The sequence below is a fragment of the Egretta garzetta genome, unplaced genomic scaffold (assembly GCF_000687185.1).
Source record: "Egretta garzetta isolate BGI_Z169 unplaced genomic scaffold, ASM68718v1 scaffold410, whole genome shotgun sequence".
Classification (NCBI taxonomy): Eukaryota; Metazoa; Chordata; class Aves; order Pelecaniformes; family Ardeidae; genus Egretta; species Egretta garzetta.
Window position 1 is genome coordinate 1 of NW_009258276.1, and position 16,733 is coordinate 16,733.

The window sequence follows — 16,733 nt, forward strand, 5'->3', positions numbered from 1 at the left end:
TTTTTTTTCTTTTTTTTTTTTGGCTTTTTTTTTGTTGTTTTTTTTTTTCCTTTTAAAAAAAAAAAAGGTTAACAAAACCTTTGCTTCCAAAGCTGGGAGACTCAATGCCACCTGATTGCATCTCTGGAGAGGCGTAAAAAAATTATTCGCGTAAGAGACGAGGAAAATCACCACGATCCTGCTCTGGGCATCGTCACTGTTCCAAGGTCACCACTTCCACTGCCTGCCCGTCCATGGTGACGGCACTGTCTGCTATCCTCGTGGTAACGGGTGCCATCGCCACCTGAACGGGGCCGTTGCCTTGGGCCAGGCTGGTCACCACCGTCTGGTACATGCTGACGGGGATCTGGACGAGACCTGCGGAGACAAAAAAAAAAAAAGAAGGAAAAAATAGGAGGAGTCAGGTTGGGAGGGAAGGAGGGGAGCAAGACCGGCACAAGGGATGTGGCTGGCACGGCCACGTGCTGCAGTGCGGTCCCCAGGGGTTTGGGGGCTGCACCTGACACAGGGAGCGCTGCTCCGGAGATGATCCTTTGGATCGTCAGAGCGCTCCCACCTGGAGCCCTGCGTCCAGCTCGGGAGCCCTCAGCACCAGGAGGACATGGACCTGTTGGAGCGGGGCCAGAGGAGGGCTACTAAAATGCTCCGAGGGCTGGAGCCCCTCTGCTCTGGGGCCAGGCTGGGAGAGTTGGGGGTGTTCAGCCTGGAGAAGAGAAGGCTGCGGGCAGAGCTGAGTGCGGCCGGTCAGGGCTTCAAGGGGGCCCAGAGGAAAGGGGGGGACAAGCTTTTTAGTAGGGCCAGCTAGGTTGGCCGGGGCTGTGAGCAACCTGATGTGGTTCAAGGTGTCCCTGCTCCTGCAGGGGGGTTGGGCTGGGTGACCTCTGAAGGTCCCTTCCAATCCAAACCATTCCATGATTCTATGCACAGAATGCCGACAATCCAGGAAGACACCTGCCTCCCACCCAGCAGTGCCCGTGGCTTAATTCCTAAGTGTCCATAATTATCTGTGGCTCAGTGGCCTCGCTGTGCCGGACTCGCCCACCATGGTGCCACAAGGGATGGGAGCAGGGATGGGATAGAGTTGGGTTAGGTGGCAAGCTCAGCCTGCACCCCGGGGCTGTCTGGTGGCAGGAAGAGAGAATAAGGTTAAGGAGGAAAGAAATAAGAAAATTTTGGAGCAGGAACCCAAAGAAGATGCCAGGTGGTAGAGCAGGAAGCCGTACAGCCAGCCCCCTCGGGCTGTATTTTGCTGGAGGCAGGCATTGCTCCCACACATTTCTCCTCCAGCCACGAGCATGTCACCACGCAGCCTGGCAGTGGTCACCCACAGACGAGGAACACATTTCTGAAACGCGTTTTTCCACTTGATTTGCCCAAGAATTGGGAATCCTGGGGCTGAGGAAGGGATAAAACTCAGCTTCTCTCCCCTGTACCCTCTGTAACTCAAACACCCCTGTACATCGCTCAAACTCCTTCCCACTTTCACGGCGCACGAGAAGGATCCCATCGCCGTGCAGATCATGGGAGCTGCCACCCGCCCTGCCAGCGAGCCCGGCACAGCCACCGGCCTCTCTCAGACACGATTCACTTCTTCCAGCTCATCCTCCATCCCAACCGGGTCCTTCTGCCTTCACACCAAGATGGGTAAAGGGTGGGGTGAGACCAGTGAGCCTTGGCCAAGCCACACTGGCTCGAGGCACCGGCTATAGACACTCACGCATGGATATACAAGACATGTAACAGAGATAAAGGAAAGCAAACCAAGCTTCTCAGCCCTTCCCCACTTATGGATGGGTCCAGCAAAGTAGGAACCATCTTTTTCCTAAGGGTGGCTCAGCTACAGAAAGGGATCAGACGCCCCCCAGGCCAGAGCTGGCAAAGTTTCGGGCATGCTTTTGGCGACGGAGGAAAGCACCGCTGTGCCGAACACGACGAGTCACGGTTAGCTAGGTAACACCAACCAGGGTGACAACAAAACGAGGCCCCTGGGGATATTGTCATGTGAATGATGAAAAGAGGTGGAAAAAAATAGCAAGGAGCACAGGTACTGCTCAATACAGCTGGGCAGGGGAGGGGGAAGAGCAAATCCTGCAGGCTGGCAACTTGGTCTTTCTATTCCAGTATTATCTGCCTGCTCCCACCACTGCCTTTGGCTTGGCAAAGTGCGATTTAGGCAAGCGAGCCTGTAAACGCTACCCTGTACGTGACATTTCTGAAACCATCCGCACCTCTGTTGGGGTAAAAAAGAAAGCTTTAGGGGTCAACAAATCCCCCCAGCCAGCAACACAGGATGGCCAACCCCTGAAACGGCATTCAAATAGTTTAAGACAGCAGGTTCCTGACCCAGGCTTTCCCGAAAAAGCAGTACAATCTCTTTTGGTTCAGGTTTCTGTGGCAGAGAGCAGACCTCTGTCCCGCCAAGGGCACGCGTTTAATAACACGAGGCGGCAGAGCGCGGCTCGGTGTCCTCAGATAACTTACTGTACAGACAGGAAAGCTTACGAGTTAATCGTGCTGACCAGGTGGGTGACCCCGGCAGCGCGCAGCGTGCTCTGCAGCCCTTCGACATCCCTTCTTTGGGGATCTCAAAGCTCTCGGCGGGTAGGAAAGTTTCGCGGTCCCCCAGCCAAAGGGCTGCCCCGTGCCAGAAGGGTTACGCCCGCGTTCGCCTGGTTCAGAGCCCAGGCGAGGGATCGCTTTCCTGGTGTGATGGTTCAACACCAACCGCTAGGAATGGCATGGAGTCAGGAGAAGGTACAAAACTCCCTTCTAATAGACGAGAGTTCTAGGCAGCAAAACACTGAAATGAGAGCTCATGCTCAGGCCTCTTGAAGACAATCTCCTATGAGAGCCCTCAAGGAAACGTAGCACATCCTACTTTAAGCAGGTGCTGGCACAGACCCGGAGATCTGGCCTGGGATGCACTTAAAATCCCTGCTCCAGACCAACAACCCAACTAAGCCCTTCGGGTTACTTGGGTTGCTAACCCAAAGGAGACTGCTGGAGCTCTCAAATGACAGTCTACTACCCATGGCCGACCCAAAGACCAGCGTCCCCACTACCCTCAGAGCACGCAACGTTAAAAGCCTGATCCCCCCATGCTGTTCAAATGCGTGCGTTGGCCAGGGTAGGGCTGATGCCAAAGATGGGTGCTATCAAAATACGGCGAGATGTGAAGACCCAACTGGGGTCACCACCCATGGCCAACTCAAAGACCAGAGTCACCACCACCCTCATGGACCACAGAGCACGCCACGTTAAAATCCTGATCCCTCCCTGCTGTTCAAACGCACCTTGGCCAGGTAGAGCTGCTGCCAAAGATGGGTGCTATCAAAAGATGGTGAAATGTGAAAACCCAACCGGGGTCTCCTTTGGAAAGGACGGGTTTGTGTCACCCAAGTTTTGGCCACATCTTGGAGCACACGGAAGAGCAGGGAAGTCTCCGTGAGAGATGGCGACACGCAGATCCCTTTCTGCATGGGATTAAACTAAATCGCCTCAGCATCTGACGTAGCGGCCTTCCTGCCAGGGGTGGTAACAAACCAAAGGAGGAGAGGGCTGGAAAGTCTGCTGTGCATTAAAGCAGAGATGATCGCCCTTGGGAGAGAGACGATTAAAATACTGAGATACTGTAATCAGGTCTAGGATTGGCCCTGCGCTGCATCTGCTCAGACCTGCACCCTGATTAGCCCTAATCTAGCTGGCATATGTTAATCTAAAGCATGGATTTCAGACCCTTTCAATTGTATTAAAACCAGGAAATCCATTAGACAAAAAAAAAAAAAAACAAAAAACCACCAAAACTTCTCAAGTCTTTGAAAAATACATATCTGCAAAGACAGCGGAGCCGTGCTGGGGTGCTCTACGAGGAATGGGGTGCGCAGGAAGGGCCCCGGCTGAGGGAGGGAAGAGGGATCCTGTGGATCCCGTCCGCAACTCAGACCAGCTCCTGCCTGGGGAGGGACAACAGCAGAGGGGACGAATCGGGCACCGAGGGGCACAGCTTAAACTAAATCGCCTCAGCATCTGACGTAGCGGCCTTCCTGCCAGGGGTGGTAACAAACCAAAGGAGGAGAGGGCTGGAAAGTCTGCTGTGCATTAAAGCAGAGATGATCGCCCTTGGGAGAGAGACGATTAAAATACTGAGATACTGTAATCAGGTCTAGGATTGGCCCTGCGCTGCATCTGCTCAGACCTGCACCCTGATTAGCCCTAATCTAGCTGGGCATTTGTTATCTAAAGCATGGATTTCAGACCCTTTCAATTGTATTAAAACCAGGAAATCCATTAGACAAAAAAAAAAAACAAAAAACCACCAAAACTTCTCAAGTCTTTGAAAAATACATATCTGCAAAGACAGCGGAGCCGTGCTGGGGTGCTCTACGAGGAATGGGGTGCGCAGGAAGGGCCCCGGCTGAGGGAGGGAAGAGGGATCCTGTGGATCCCGTCCGCAACTCAGACCAGCTCCTGCCTGGGGAGGGACAACAGCAGAGGTGACGAATCGGGCACCGAGTGGCACAGACCGTGGCCGCGGGCTCCTGGGAAGATGGAGCCGAGCTGTGCCTTTGCTTCCCCTTTATAAAGCCACCCAAAAAGCCCCTCTGGAAGGAGCGGTGGGTGAGACATGAAGCCCAGGCACCTCTGTCCCACTACGAATCACCCATTCCTGGCCACCAACCTCACCTCCTGTCCTCGGCAGGGATGAGGAGCCAGCTCCAGCCAGCTGGGAGCTGGGGCAGAGCCAGCACGCCGAGGTCCTGCCTCCCACTTACCTGCAGCACACCAGGAAAGATTTTTTTGGTGGAGGATCAGCTGGCTCTACCAGGAAGGAGGCTGTGGCATGGCCAGCATTGCCTGCCAGCCGTGGAGGGGAATGGGTGAAGACACAAGGGTGGCCGAGGGAGAAGGAGAGCCGTGGCGGGCCTTGGGGGTTGAGATGGCCACCATGAGTCAAAGGATCAGAGCTGACCGACTCTGAGACTGCCGCTGCTGTACTCTAATGCCGGGTCAGATGATATTAGTGTCTGCATTTTAGCTGGGGGACTGTGAGGAGTCCAGGAGCTAATGAAACTCCTGCTGTTTGAGCAGAGAAGAGGTAACAGCTTGCAGAAGATGAACGGTAAAGGTTAGGCTCTACCTGACAGGAGAACCACAGGATTTCAGAGGCCAAAAGTCATGCGACGGCTGGCAGAGACATCTTACCTGGCAGAGAGGGCAGATCAGCAGCAGCATAACAACAACCGTTTTGACCCTAAGTTGTGGGCGACTGCATTAAACCACCGCAAAGGACTTTGGGGGAGAAGGCCAGGTGAGTGGGATGATTCAGTCCTCTGGGAATTGGGTGTCCAGGTTCAAAAAGAACATCCAGGACAGTCGATGGTCAGGGGACTGGGATCATCAGTGCCAGTTTCTGCCTTGCTTTAACACCTCTTCACCCTTCAGATCAAAGCAAGCGCAGCACGAGGAAGAGATACTACCAGTTGATGGGCACATTCCCAGTCCTTCAAGATCTGGGATACTCTCCTACTCAGGGACACAAGACATGCCTTTTTTTCCCAGTACCTAAGGTTGAGTCTGTTGCCCAAGGTGCATCCTTGTCTCCTGTTCAGTGTCTGGTAGTTTGAAGTGGCTCAGGCCATCTGCTAAGGTGCTCAAAGTACACAGACGGCCAACTAGCCAAAGCAGATCCACTCTTCAATGACCCAACTCCACAAATTGGTTCCTTCCTGACCATAGATGAGGCAAGGCCACTGTGTCATTTGACCACACCTGGAGACGAGGCTGAGGACTCATTGGTAAGCATCCCATGTGGCTCCACATCCAATAAAGCTTATTTAGTGGACACCTCATTCCAGGTATGAAGCAACCATACCAGATTTGGATGGAAGATGGACTGGAATGCCAACGCAGATCTTACCACCACAAAGGTCCCGTCAGTGAGGAAATTGTAACAGCCCAAGGCAACCTTGGACAAAGCTGGACCATAAGCACCCAGTTGTGATCTGGCAGCAGATGGTATGAAGAGTCTTGCTGCCGTATGTCCTGTGAATGTTTGGTATGCTCTCATTATAGCAGCAAGTGTGAGTTTTCAGCTAGACAATCAGGTTCCTCAAGCCTTGAAACGCACCCTGGGGTAGAAAGGTCCTTAAAATCAAGACAGGACTTGTCTCAACAACCTGTACAGGCAATATGGACATTCAATGTAACGCTTCTGAAAGCTTAATCCTCACTTTAAATGCCCAGAGACACGCTGGGCATGTGTCCAAAAAATGGCTGGGAGGAACTGAACATCATATAATCTTGAAGGACCGCTCAGCTGCCAGTCACTCAGTGAGAGATGTCCTCTTCCCAGCTGCCATGGGCTCCTCCAGTCAATGTCTTGGCATGGCCCTCTACACCATGAGAAGGCTGAAAGGCAGGACCTCACACGTAACGTTTTCTGTGTGGAGCTCAAACAGGAACACAGGAGCAAAGTCCTGGAGGGTCACGAGACAGGAAGCAGCCCCATTCTTGACCAGACAACAGCAGCCACCGTCACATGTTGAACATCAACTCAGGGAAGGAAAGTCCCCATGTTGAACAACAGCTCAAGGAAGGGAAGTCTCCTTTCAAAAAGTGCAAAATCCTCCTCTTTGGTAGCATCAGCTACACCAGAGAGCTGACCTCGTGCCAAAGCAAACTCCTGTTGGAACAGGCTCTGGAAAGGGAGGGTTGTGAGCAAGCAAAAGGCAAATGAAGAAGCATTACCACTTGGCTCCTGCATCAGGGAGCCAGGAGTCTGAAGCAATGTTCAGCCCTCCTCTGTGGTGCTGAGCCAGCCAAAGCCCAGGAAGAGTGGGAAGGGGAGATGGTGCAAACCTTTCCAACACACCGTTGGGGAGGCTGGTGAAGGAAGAATTTAAGAGGAATGCTGTTAAGAGAGTTGAGTTTATGGTTGTAAAAGCCGTGAAACCAGAAGAAACACTGCTCTGAGTGCTGAGCATGGAGGAGTAAGGAGTACAGGCCTGGAGTCACCAAGTAGCACAGAAGAATTTGCTCTGGGGATTTCTTTTATAGGGTAAAATAGAAAATGCACAATGACTTCAGCAATCACCTTGGAACCCTTGACAGAGCATAGAACATCATCTGTTTTTTAGCTAGGCAACATCCCTGGAAGTATTTAGAAGCCAGGCAGACGTGGTGCTTAGGGACATGGTTTAGTGGTGGGATGGCAGGGTTAGGGGAACAGTTGGGCTTGGTGATCTTAAAGGTCTTTTCCAACATAAATGATTCTATGATTCTAACATAATCTTATGAAAAACCAGGACCTCAACTGAGAGCTGCGTCTCCCCTTCCAAAACTGAGTCCAAAGCCCACTTCAAATCATCAGAAGCCATAAGCCATGGTCATCCGCAGCTGGTGCTGCTTTTGGGGATCCACTGGCACCAGAAGTGCACTCAGAGAAAGCAGATCAGATGCGATGGATGCCAAAGTTGATACATCTTGCTCTGTTCTCTTGGACACCAAAGGGGGGTAAGAGCTGCAAGTTGTCTGGTTTGTCATTTGCTTTGAACATCTGCAAGTGCTGCAGAGTCAGAAGACCACTGTGAGCGGCCTCACAAGTCTCCCAGACCCCTGCTAGAGCTCCGAAGGCCTTACGGTGCTCATGCCAACAACGGAGAAGGCTAAAAAGGATGCAATTTTCCACTGGATGTTCTTGGCCATTGACCTCCAACTCATTGAGAGGACTTTGCTTGCTTCAGTCTTCTCATTAGCGCCGAGGGGAAACTAGTGCAAACTCTGCTTAGCATGACCCTGCTGTAGCATTTTGCAGTAGATATTCCTGCAACTTCTTTTTCCCCCTCCTCCAGAGGCATGGGGGCTGAGCAATCCCACTGAAATTCCTGTGCTCAGGAATGCACTACAGGGCCCTAGCACACAGGTCAGCAGATACCATCTCATTGCTACATTTCGTTCAGAGCCAAAGGCGACTTTTGAAGACACGATGGAAGAATTCTTGTAGACAATTCAAAACAACGACTGCGCAGACTTCAATGCACAAAAACCAGAAGCAGGGAACTACATCGCTAGAGGACCTCTGAACAACGAAACGTTTGCCCTCGGTGAGCCATACAATGACAGGGCACTGGGCATGCTTTGATCTACAGACATAGGATAACCCATAAATACATCAAGACTGATGCAGATAAGAAGGGAATAACCTGATCATCTTTTACAGAGCGGGACAGAATAAATGATGTACAGCATGGAAAGTTACACTAGTTAGTAGAGGGGAAAAAAACCACCCAAACAGACAACTGCTAAGCATAAGGTTAGTGAAGCTCTGGAGCAAAGTCTCCATCACTGGAGGTCTTTTAGAGACAGCTAAGACCGACATTAGCTCAGGCGAGGGGCTGGTGTAGGCGATCACTTGAATTCCTTTCAGCCTGGTACATGAGCAAGATTTTGCAGGCTCCATTTTATGTAAAGAAGTTTTGGTCCACTGATGGTAGAGTCACCAATAAGCAAATCCAAGACAGCTCTAGGACATACTGGACAAATCAGTTGGCACTAGAGGTATTTCTTGACAGTAAACTTGGTTTGTAGTCAACCACGGGATATACCTCATTCTCCCAGCCATGTATAATTCCTTTTAGCAACATGGCAAAACAGGAGGGACCCTACTACGCTTCACTGCTACCGGTTTTAGAAAGGACGGTCATACAAACAGGATATTGAGCAACTCTGCCCAGTTGTGTGCAGTAACACGCATTCTGGCAAGGTGGCAGGTATCATTGCCTACAAGAAAGGTAGGACAACCACCAGTACTTAAATAACTACAGAGCAACTGCATCCTTCAACTAAATCCTGGAGCAAAGACCATCCCGATCCTCACCAAGCCAGGTAACTGCAGAGCTGGAGACTACCTGGGGTGTTACTGCTAACAGAGAAGAGCACTGTTCACTGTGCACATTAAGAGCTCCCATCACAGATGTTTATTAAATCCACATTACTTTGCATGCCAACCTGGCTTGCCGAGATTCCCAGAAATCATCATCTTGACCACCTTCCTTTTGGGGGACTGACTCAAGAGGCCTTCAAGAGAGGGGAAGGACAAGCAATGGGCATGAGCGTGTATTTTCAGAAAAACAAACCAGATCTCTGTAACAAGCTCAAATCACACCAGCTAAAACAAGCGCTCTTACAGTCACGTGTTACCCTGAAAAATCCTCTGACCATAGAGAAGACACATCCGCAAACTAAACTTGTCCCTTCAGATACAAGGTGTTGACATGACACCATGGGTGGGATTTCACCCAAAGTCAACTGCAGAAATCAGGCATTTCAGGAATCCTACCACACTCAATGGTGACAAAGGAAGCAGAAGACATCTCTTAACACAGGCACCTACTTTAAGATAAGACGAACTGTATTCTGAAAGCATGCCCCCCTCTCTCTCTCCCCCCAGCTACCGCTAGAGCATCAGGGTCTAACTCAAATTAGATGTCTCTTAGGACAAGATGATAATTGGAAGGATTTTCACCACCAGAAATGGCTTACTGACAAATCACAAAAAACCCATGCAATGAGAACCCAGCTCTGAGAACTTTCCAGGCACACAAGTGTCACGGCCCTTCCCTATACATCCTCGGTGCCGTTCATTTCAAAACACAAAAACTGTGCCACCAAACTTTGATAATTTGAAAAAAAAGCTGCAGTCTTTATTCTGCTTGCTGACCACAAGTGTACCTCAAGATCATCCATCATCTGTCAGAACCACAACGAAGAGAAATGTAACAAGGCACCTCAAGTTTTGATAGCAACGTTGAGTCGCGGCAGCTCGCAGATGGAGCGCCAAACCGAGTGTTGCAGTCTAGTAGGTTACCTCATAGCCTTGACTTTTCCTTAGAACAGAAGATAAGCACAGGAGACAAAACAAGATGCAACATTTCCATCAAAAATGGCATGGGATGTAGGAAGGACAGGTCCGGAGCCACTATTTCCTTCCCTGCATCCACCCCCATCTTCATGATCACAACTGAGCCTCTCAGACTGTCCCTGTGCGTCACCTACCTGCTTAATATTGCCAGTGATTTGTTCTTTCCTTAACCTTGGCTCCTCTTGTTCTGTTTCAATGAGATTTCCTTCTCTGCTTGTTCAGAGCAACAGGAGCTGCTGTCTCAGTGAACCCCATAAAGCCTGGTTGATCTGGGACCTCCAGCCCTGCATCATCAGAAAGGCACGGGCCAGGATGCAACTCCAGGCTTATAGGGCTCATTCTTCCTCCCACTCATTTAGCTTCAGCAAAGACTGCTAGATGCTTGGTATTTTGTGTCAAGGTGTTGTTTTAAAACCCAAGGTTGGATGTTTGTTTTTTATTTATCCCCAAGTCTTGGTTGGTGACCAACCTTCCTTCTCTAGCCGCAGGAGGACAGCTCATTGCATTAGCATCTTTGATACGTTTCTATTTTCTTCCTTTCTACAAAGAGGGAAGGGTCACAGCTTAGCCAAGATCTGAAACGCCTATGGCTTGATCTCCCTTATGTCTTGGTCTTTTACCTTTGCCTCTGCGGCAGAGGAAGGCAATCCATCCCCACAAAAGGACCATCCGCTTACTTGTGGCTCCTTTCAGCAGATCACGGCAGGGGGGGGGGGTCTGCACCTCCCACTTTGTTCGATATACAATCCAAGAGAATACACAAGCCCAATTCTTCATCCCAGAGAGATGACCTAGAGGACACCACTCTCCCTTGTCAAATGACTAACAAGATCCCTGAAGATGATTCCAAAGCTTTTGGTTGGGGGTTTTGATTTTTTGGGGTTTGTTTTGGGTTGGTTTTTCTGGAGTTGTTTTTAAGTTGCAGTACTTTGAGACTAAAACACTGGAGCTGAGATTCCTGATATATAGGAGTCTCTGTTGCTGGAGGGGACAGCCCAATCTACCAAGAGGCATAGAGACAGGGACCCAGCTATGCTCATGGAATTATCTCCTCTGAAGCCCCAGCATTTCCATGGAAAGAGGAAAACCCCAGTGAGCCAACCTGATACCCAGACTCCTCCCTGGCACAGCAAGGACCCATAATCTTCAAGCAGCGGTGACAAATGTCTCCTTCACCGATGGACACTTCACAGCCACCATGCACCTCTGTCTTTGCAGCCCTTTCCTGGCATACCAGAAGTCTTCCATCTGCAATCATTTGCAGCGAGGATAGTAACATAAGGAAAACTTGCAATTATTTTTAGCGTTGGAAACAATTAATCTGAAATGCCGGGTCTTCCGTTTCATCCTCATTCTGATGTAGCTGAAAACTCCCACGGAAAGGGTGCTGGGGAAAGAAGGCAAAGCAGCAGTCTGGTATCCTGACGGTGGATTAGCTTCATGCCTTCAGTCCTTGTGTCTTACATAAGGTTACCTGCCCCTCCCTCACCCCTTCATGGGGTGTTGGGGATGAATTCAGAGCTTGATAACAGGGCCTGGACATTGGCTGAGGCAGAATAAAGCTGTGTCTGTTCAAGCTCCGTTCTTACCTAGACCTCACACACCAGTGCTGGGTCCCCAGGGTAAGTCACTCTAAACCCAAGCCAATTTGGGGTGCAGGAAAGGCGACAAACAAGTGAGGGGTGTATGTGTCTACCTGTGAAAAGAAAGCTTTTTTACCAGACTCCACAGACGAAAGCTTAGCGAATAACCCTTCTAAGCTTCCTTGATCGGCTGGCTTTGCTGTGGAGTGAAGGGCACACCTGATAAGATTAGCAGTCTATCATGGTCAATCATGTATATAGGAAACACAGTTAAAAATAGAGAAAGTACAGCAACCCCTAATGTCTGCTCAAGTTGGGATTCGTTTTCCTTACGATCTGTTTTCTGTTAATAAAAAAGATGGAGCAGACAGGTGTTATCAGTGCAAAGCTTCTTAGAAAGCAGAGACAGGAAACACCTAAAAATAAATTAGCGTCTCCTTCTCTTATGAGAAATCAGGTATTAAACCAGTGATTGGACAGGCGGGCAATACAGCACCTTAAAGCTTCTGGACAATAGGGATCCCTATTACATTTTGCCATAACGCTTTACTGACTTGCCTGCCATGCTCTTAACATCCATGGGGGCTCTTCCAGGGGAAGAACTGCATATCGAGACCGATTCTTATCCTTTAGGGTCCTGTATTTTCTATACGGTCTTATTAAAGGTTACTGTGAGAATGAAGGCAGGGTACTAACTAAAATTGATAATATGTTATATTACATGGGTGACGAAACTCTATTTTAGAATGAAGTCACTTGAACTGAATTATATTTTTTTAAGCACTGAAATAGCTTATATTCTAATGAAGTAGATAATTATTTGGCAGAGTTTCTGCGGGAGCAACACTCTGGGCATCCTTGCAAATCATAAAGAGCCTGCAAGGGGAATGCAGCTGCATATCAAAAGACAGGCGTGTCCACAGTCCAGCCGGTGAGCTTCAGCCGGCAGAAGCGACCGCAGTGACACCCACCCAAGCTCTTGTACCTACCCCCCAGTGCCGGGTGACACACAGGACAGCCTACTTCTCTACTTAGGTTTCTGCTACAACGTTCAGCCTATAGTTTCTTAAAGATGACGGGTGCTGAAAGTGTATTTGTGGGGTTTTCCTTCCTTTGCATTGCTGCTTTAACTCTGCATTGTGTCCATGACATTTAAAAAGCCAAATTTTACAAATCCAAAAATCACAACATCCCCACAACCCCATCCACCACCACAGCACCGCAACTTGAGTGTTATTAAAATACAGGCTCTGAGCCCAGCTCTGTCCTGCTCCTCACTAATTCTTTACGTAATTAACAATTACGAGAGCGCGCCGCTTGCTTAAGGCTAACGGGATCGGGCTCTAAGATATTAGCACACCCCAGGGGCACGCGCATCTCCACCCCGCAGCCCAAACAGTGTCCAGGCACAGAGCAGCGGCTGAGGCAGCCGTTACAGGATGCCTGGATGTAAATATATCTCCGATGTCTCATACCTTCCCCTTGAAAGCGTGAAAGGAGTCAGGAAAAAAAAAAAAAAAAAAAAAAAAGACAGATAGACATAGCCCCTTTAACCCCAAGAAACACCACATAGTCAGGAACCTAAAGGAACAAGGGGCAATACCAGCTAAATCCCATTATTCCAAACTACCACCACAAAAATCCACTCACCTGATGAACTCTCTGCTAGGCTCCACTTGCAGCCTGAATAGTCTGCTGTTAGGAAGCCTGACAATAAAATGCAAGTATAAAAGGCTGAACAAAGGCCAAATACTATAGTTGGGGGGTGGGGTGGGGAGGGGAGAAAGGGGGCAATAAGTGGGGTAATTAATGTGTTCAGAGGAAATACATCCTTTTCCTTACTAGGTGAATTAAAAAATTCAATGTCCGCATAGGAGTAGAAAATTCAATTCCACATATGAATTACACCCCAATATTAGGCACAGTAACTTAAATATTCCCACCTCTATGCAGAACATTAGGTGCATAAGTGGGAGGTAGAGTAAGTGGGAGGCAAGTATAAGACACTTCCAGATATTTGTATGGTATTTTGCAAGTATTTAGATCAATGGCTTAATTGGACCAGAGAGGCCCGATGAGAAACGGCTGCACAGAAGTGAGAGTAGTAAAATCCATCTTGGAGAAGCTAAGGCCACCTCCAATAAAGCTCTCCACTATTCCCCGAGTAATGAGGGATGAGAAATGAATGAGAAGCAGAAATGGCTGCCAAAGTGGCATTTCTATGTATCCCAAGAGCACGAGGCTAGAAAGTTCATGAAAGCCAGGCGCTTGGCCTCATTGGTCTCTGAAAGGAGCTCAATGTGTTTTTAAGGCTACGACAGACTCGGAGCTCAATGAGTTTCACGAGTGCGTACGCTGCGCGATAGATCACATGTGAACACGAACATTAGCATATACTACAGAGCATTTAGCACATGGAGATATAAAGCAGCTATTGTTCTGGCCGTCAGGTAATCCGTAACCAGATAGTCCCTGGCTTCATCTAAAAAACATTTTCCCAGCATTTCACTGACTTGTTCAGCGGGCGCCTCTCTGCTACAACAGAGTGCGCATTCATGGCCAACGAACGGGTCCAAAGTGATGGGTTCTCTCCCCCAGTGCCCCACTCCCGGCCCCTCCATCTCTTCGCTGGGGGAAATTGTGGTCTTAACCCAAGAGAGGCGACTGAACCCACAGCCAAGAAAGGCGTGCAGCTTTTGGAGGACGACAGTGCCTTGGGAAGGCGTTCAAAGCTTTACCTTGCAGATATGGAAAGCTGCAACTCTGGTGTCTTTGCTGGAGCCTTACCTTACGCTAGTTCCTGCACTAGCTACAAGGAGGTAAGCGCTCTTCTTTATTCCTTGGGGGGAAAAAAGGGCTGGATGCACACCTTCAGGGTCCTTTTTTTTCCTCTCTTCGACAAAGCATACCCTTCTAATCTACCTATAAAAGCATCCCTGCTCCACACCAGCACACACCCTTGTTGCAACGGCATTAAGTGTCACAGGGCTTCGGTGTCTGCAGCCCGTCTTCTTTATAGGACAAGGCACCTATTTGGCACAAATCCTCCCTATCCCCCCAGTGTAGGACCAACATCCTCAGCAAGGTAAGCAACAAATCACGGCGAATTACATGGAACGTATCACATAAAGAGCAAGTTTTTACAGTCCACATTCCTCCTTTTTTCGCACACCACCATCTTCCACTGCCCGGGCTGCGCAGCGGGTGGGATGGGTTCCTACCTCTCTCTCTCTCAAGAGTACTTATTCTTGGTATGCTACTGCCTCTGGCAGATTCCTCCCTTTTAAAGTCTGCACATCTGTTGATTAAAAAAAAAAAAAAAAAAAAAAAAAAAAAAAAGAAAAAAGCTTGGACTCTGGCCTGGTGACTGAAGGCACAGAACATTTGTGCATCTGGGCTGGGTGGTAGGAAGCCTCTCTGCACACCAAGAGAAGGCAATGATAGGTGCGGGGAGAAAAATGATCATTCCCTTTGCAGAAACCAGGGGTCTTCCAGGTGTCTTCTCCTTGTGGGTCTCACCCCAGGTGCGCAGGGGCCCGCAAAGGGGAGACTCGTGGCACACGGACCCGCGTGGACAAAAACTTCAAGCAAGCAGCCGCTTGTGTAACAGCCTGTCCTGTCGCTTCCCCGGGCAGGACAGAACAGGTCGGAAAACGCTTCTCGAGAGCGCAAGGAGCTTGCGGTGGCTGGAGAATCCCTTCTGCTTTGCATCTCTTGGGGACGATTCAGACCGGAGTCCCGCTCACTGGCTGCGGGAACGGCTGCTCTGGCTCAGCCCGCTGATCCATCCAGATCAGAAGTGAGACAGCACATCTCTGACAGCGGCAAACAAGCAGAAAAAGCCTAAACACCGTCCAAGTCCAAGTCTTGTTAATTTGCTGTGGGACCTCAAACCTCTTAACACTTAACTCCTATTTGGAAGTGTGGCTCTGACCCTTTTTTGCAAAGAAAATGTACCAGGAACCTGTGAGAAGATTTGGCCGAGAACATGGTAATGTATCTGCAGGTTAGAGCAACAGGAAACAACCACAGGCCAAATTTACTGATGGTGTATAATCGAACACAAACACCCCCAGATGCTGATCCCTGGGACTTCAAAGGAGTTGAACGTACTGTATTTATGCCAGCAATAAAACTCAGCTTCCATTAGCTATACGTTCACCATTTAAATGCAGTGGTCCTGTCGTGCACACACCAATTAGAGTCCCCTAATGCTTGGGAGTACAAAGCTTTTTTTTTTTTTTTTTTTTGATGGGAAGGGGTGGAAGGGAAGAGATCAGCCGGCTCAGGGGAATAGCAGAGAGCCTTTCACTGCGAGGTCTTGCATTCAAATCTGTCATAGGCCAGCGGTAACAGATGGCCACTTCTGGAGGCTGTTCTGTAGCTTACATGAAATGAGGGATTGTCTCAGGCCACTGGTGGACAACTTACTGAAGCCACAAACACAGTGCCAGTGGTTTCTGGCAGAATTGGTAGAGAAACCGAGGGATTACACCAGTACGAAGCAACTTGCTGCCTACCTGACCAAAGCCACCTCCTTCCTGGAGGGAACGGAGGCAAATTGCTGGCAGCTTATGGCTGCCGCTGCCTGCGTGGTGCAGGAACCTCTGGCTGCACAAGCTTGGATCTTGGTCTAAGACTGCCTGCTTTAGCTGTCATCAGCTCCTCCGACTCGTCAGCACCAGCTCCCATTTACTGAGCGTCAGTACACGCTTGAGGTTTTGAAGATTAAACTTATGGGGAGGAAAAAAGGAGATGAGGAAGTTCAGGGATTTGTGGCAACAAGGAGGCAAACCCATCGGGAGGGAACGTTTGCTACGATCTGTAAGCCGGGTACAGGAGTAACAAATAATACCAGGATTAATTTTAAACTAATTCAGAACTAGTGCTCCCTCAGTCTTTCCCTTCTCAGAGTCCATGTCTTCTCCAGGGCACACTTTACCTTTCTGCAGGCAGATGGCAAAAAAATCCACCAGTGACCAAGTGCCCGTGGAGCAGAAGGGAATCCAATGAGCCATCAGAAAGCGTTACTCAGAAAGGAATTTGTACACATCAGGGAATAAATTAAGCAAAAGGATATGGGGGGCTGGAGGAACAAGTCAAATTCAGGTTTAGAAATGCCACCTCTGGTTTTGGAAAAGATTCAGAAGAAACCACTTCAGGAGAAATTGCTTTTTTTTTTTCTTTTTTTTTTTTCCTTCTTGGAACCTGTTTCACAGCTTCACATCGAC

At 49.3% G+C, this 16,733-nt stretch overlaps 1 protein-coding gene across 1 annotated transcript in view; it reads right to left on the reverse strand.

The window, feature by feature from the left end:
* Positions 1-75: 75 nt before the first annotated feature.
* Positions 76-16,733, reverse strand: part of NRF1 (nuclear respiratory factor 1) — a 70,527-nt gene continuing 53,869 nt past the window's right edge. The window contains exons 11-12 of the mRNA XM_009636301.2: positions 13,153-13,209; positions 76-357 (exon numbers count right to left, since the gene is read on the reverse strand). Of these exons, the coding sequence (XP_009634596.1) occupies positions 194-357; positions 13,153-13,209 (221 nt within the window). The 3' untranslated portion in view covers positions 76-193. The remainder of the gene's footprint in view (positions 358-13,152; positions 13,210-16,733) is intronic.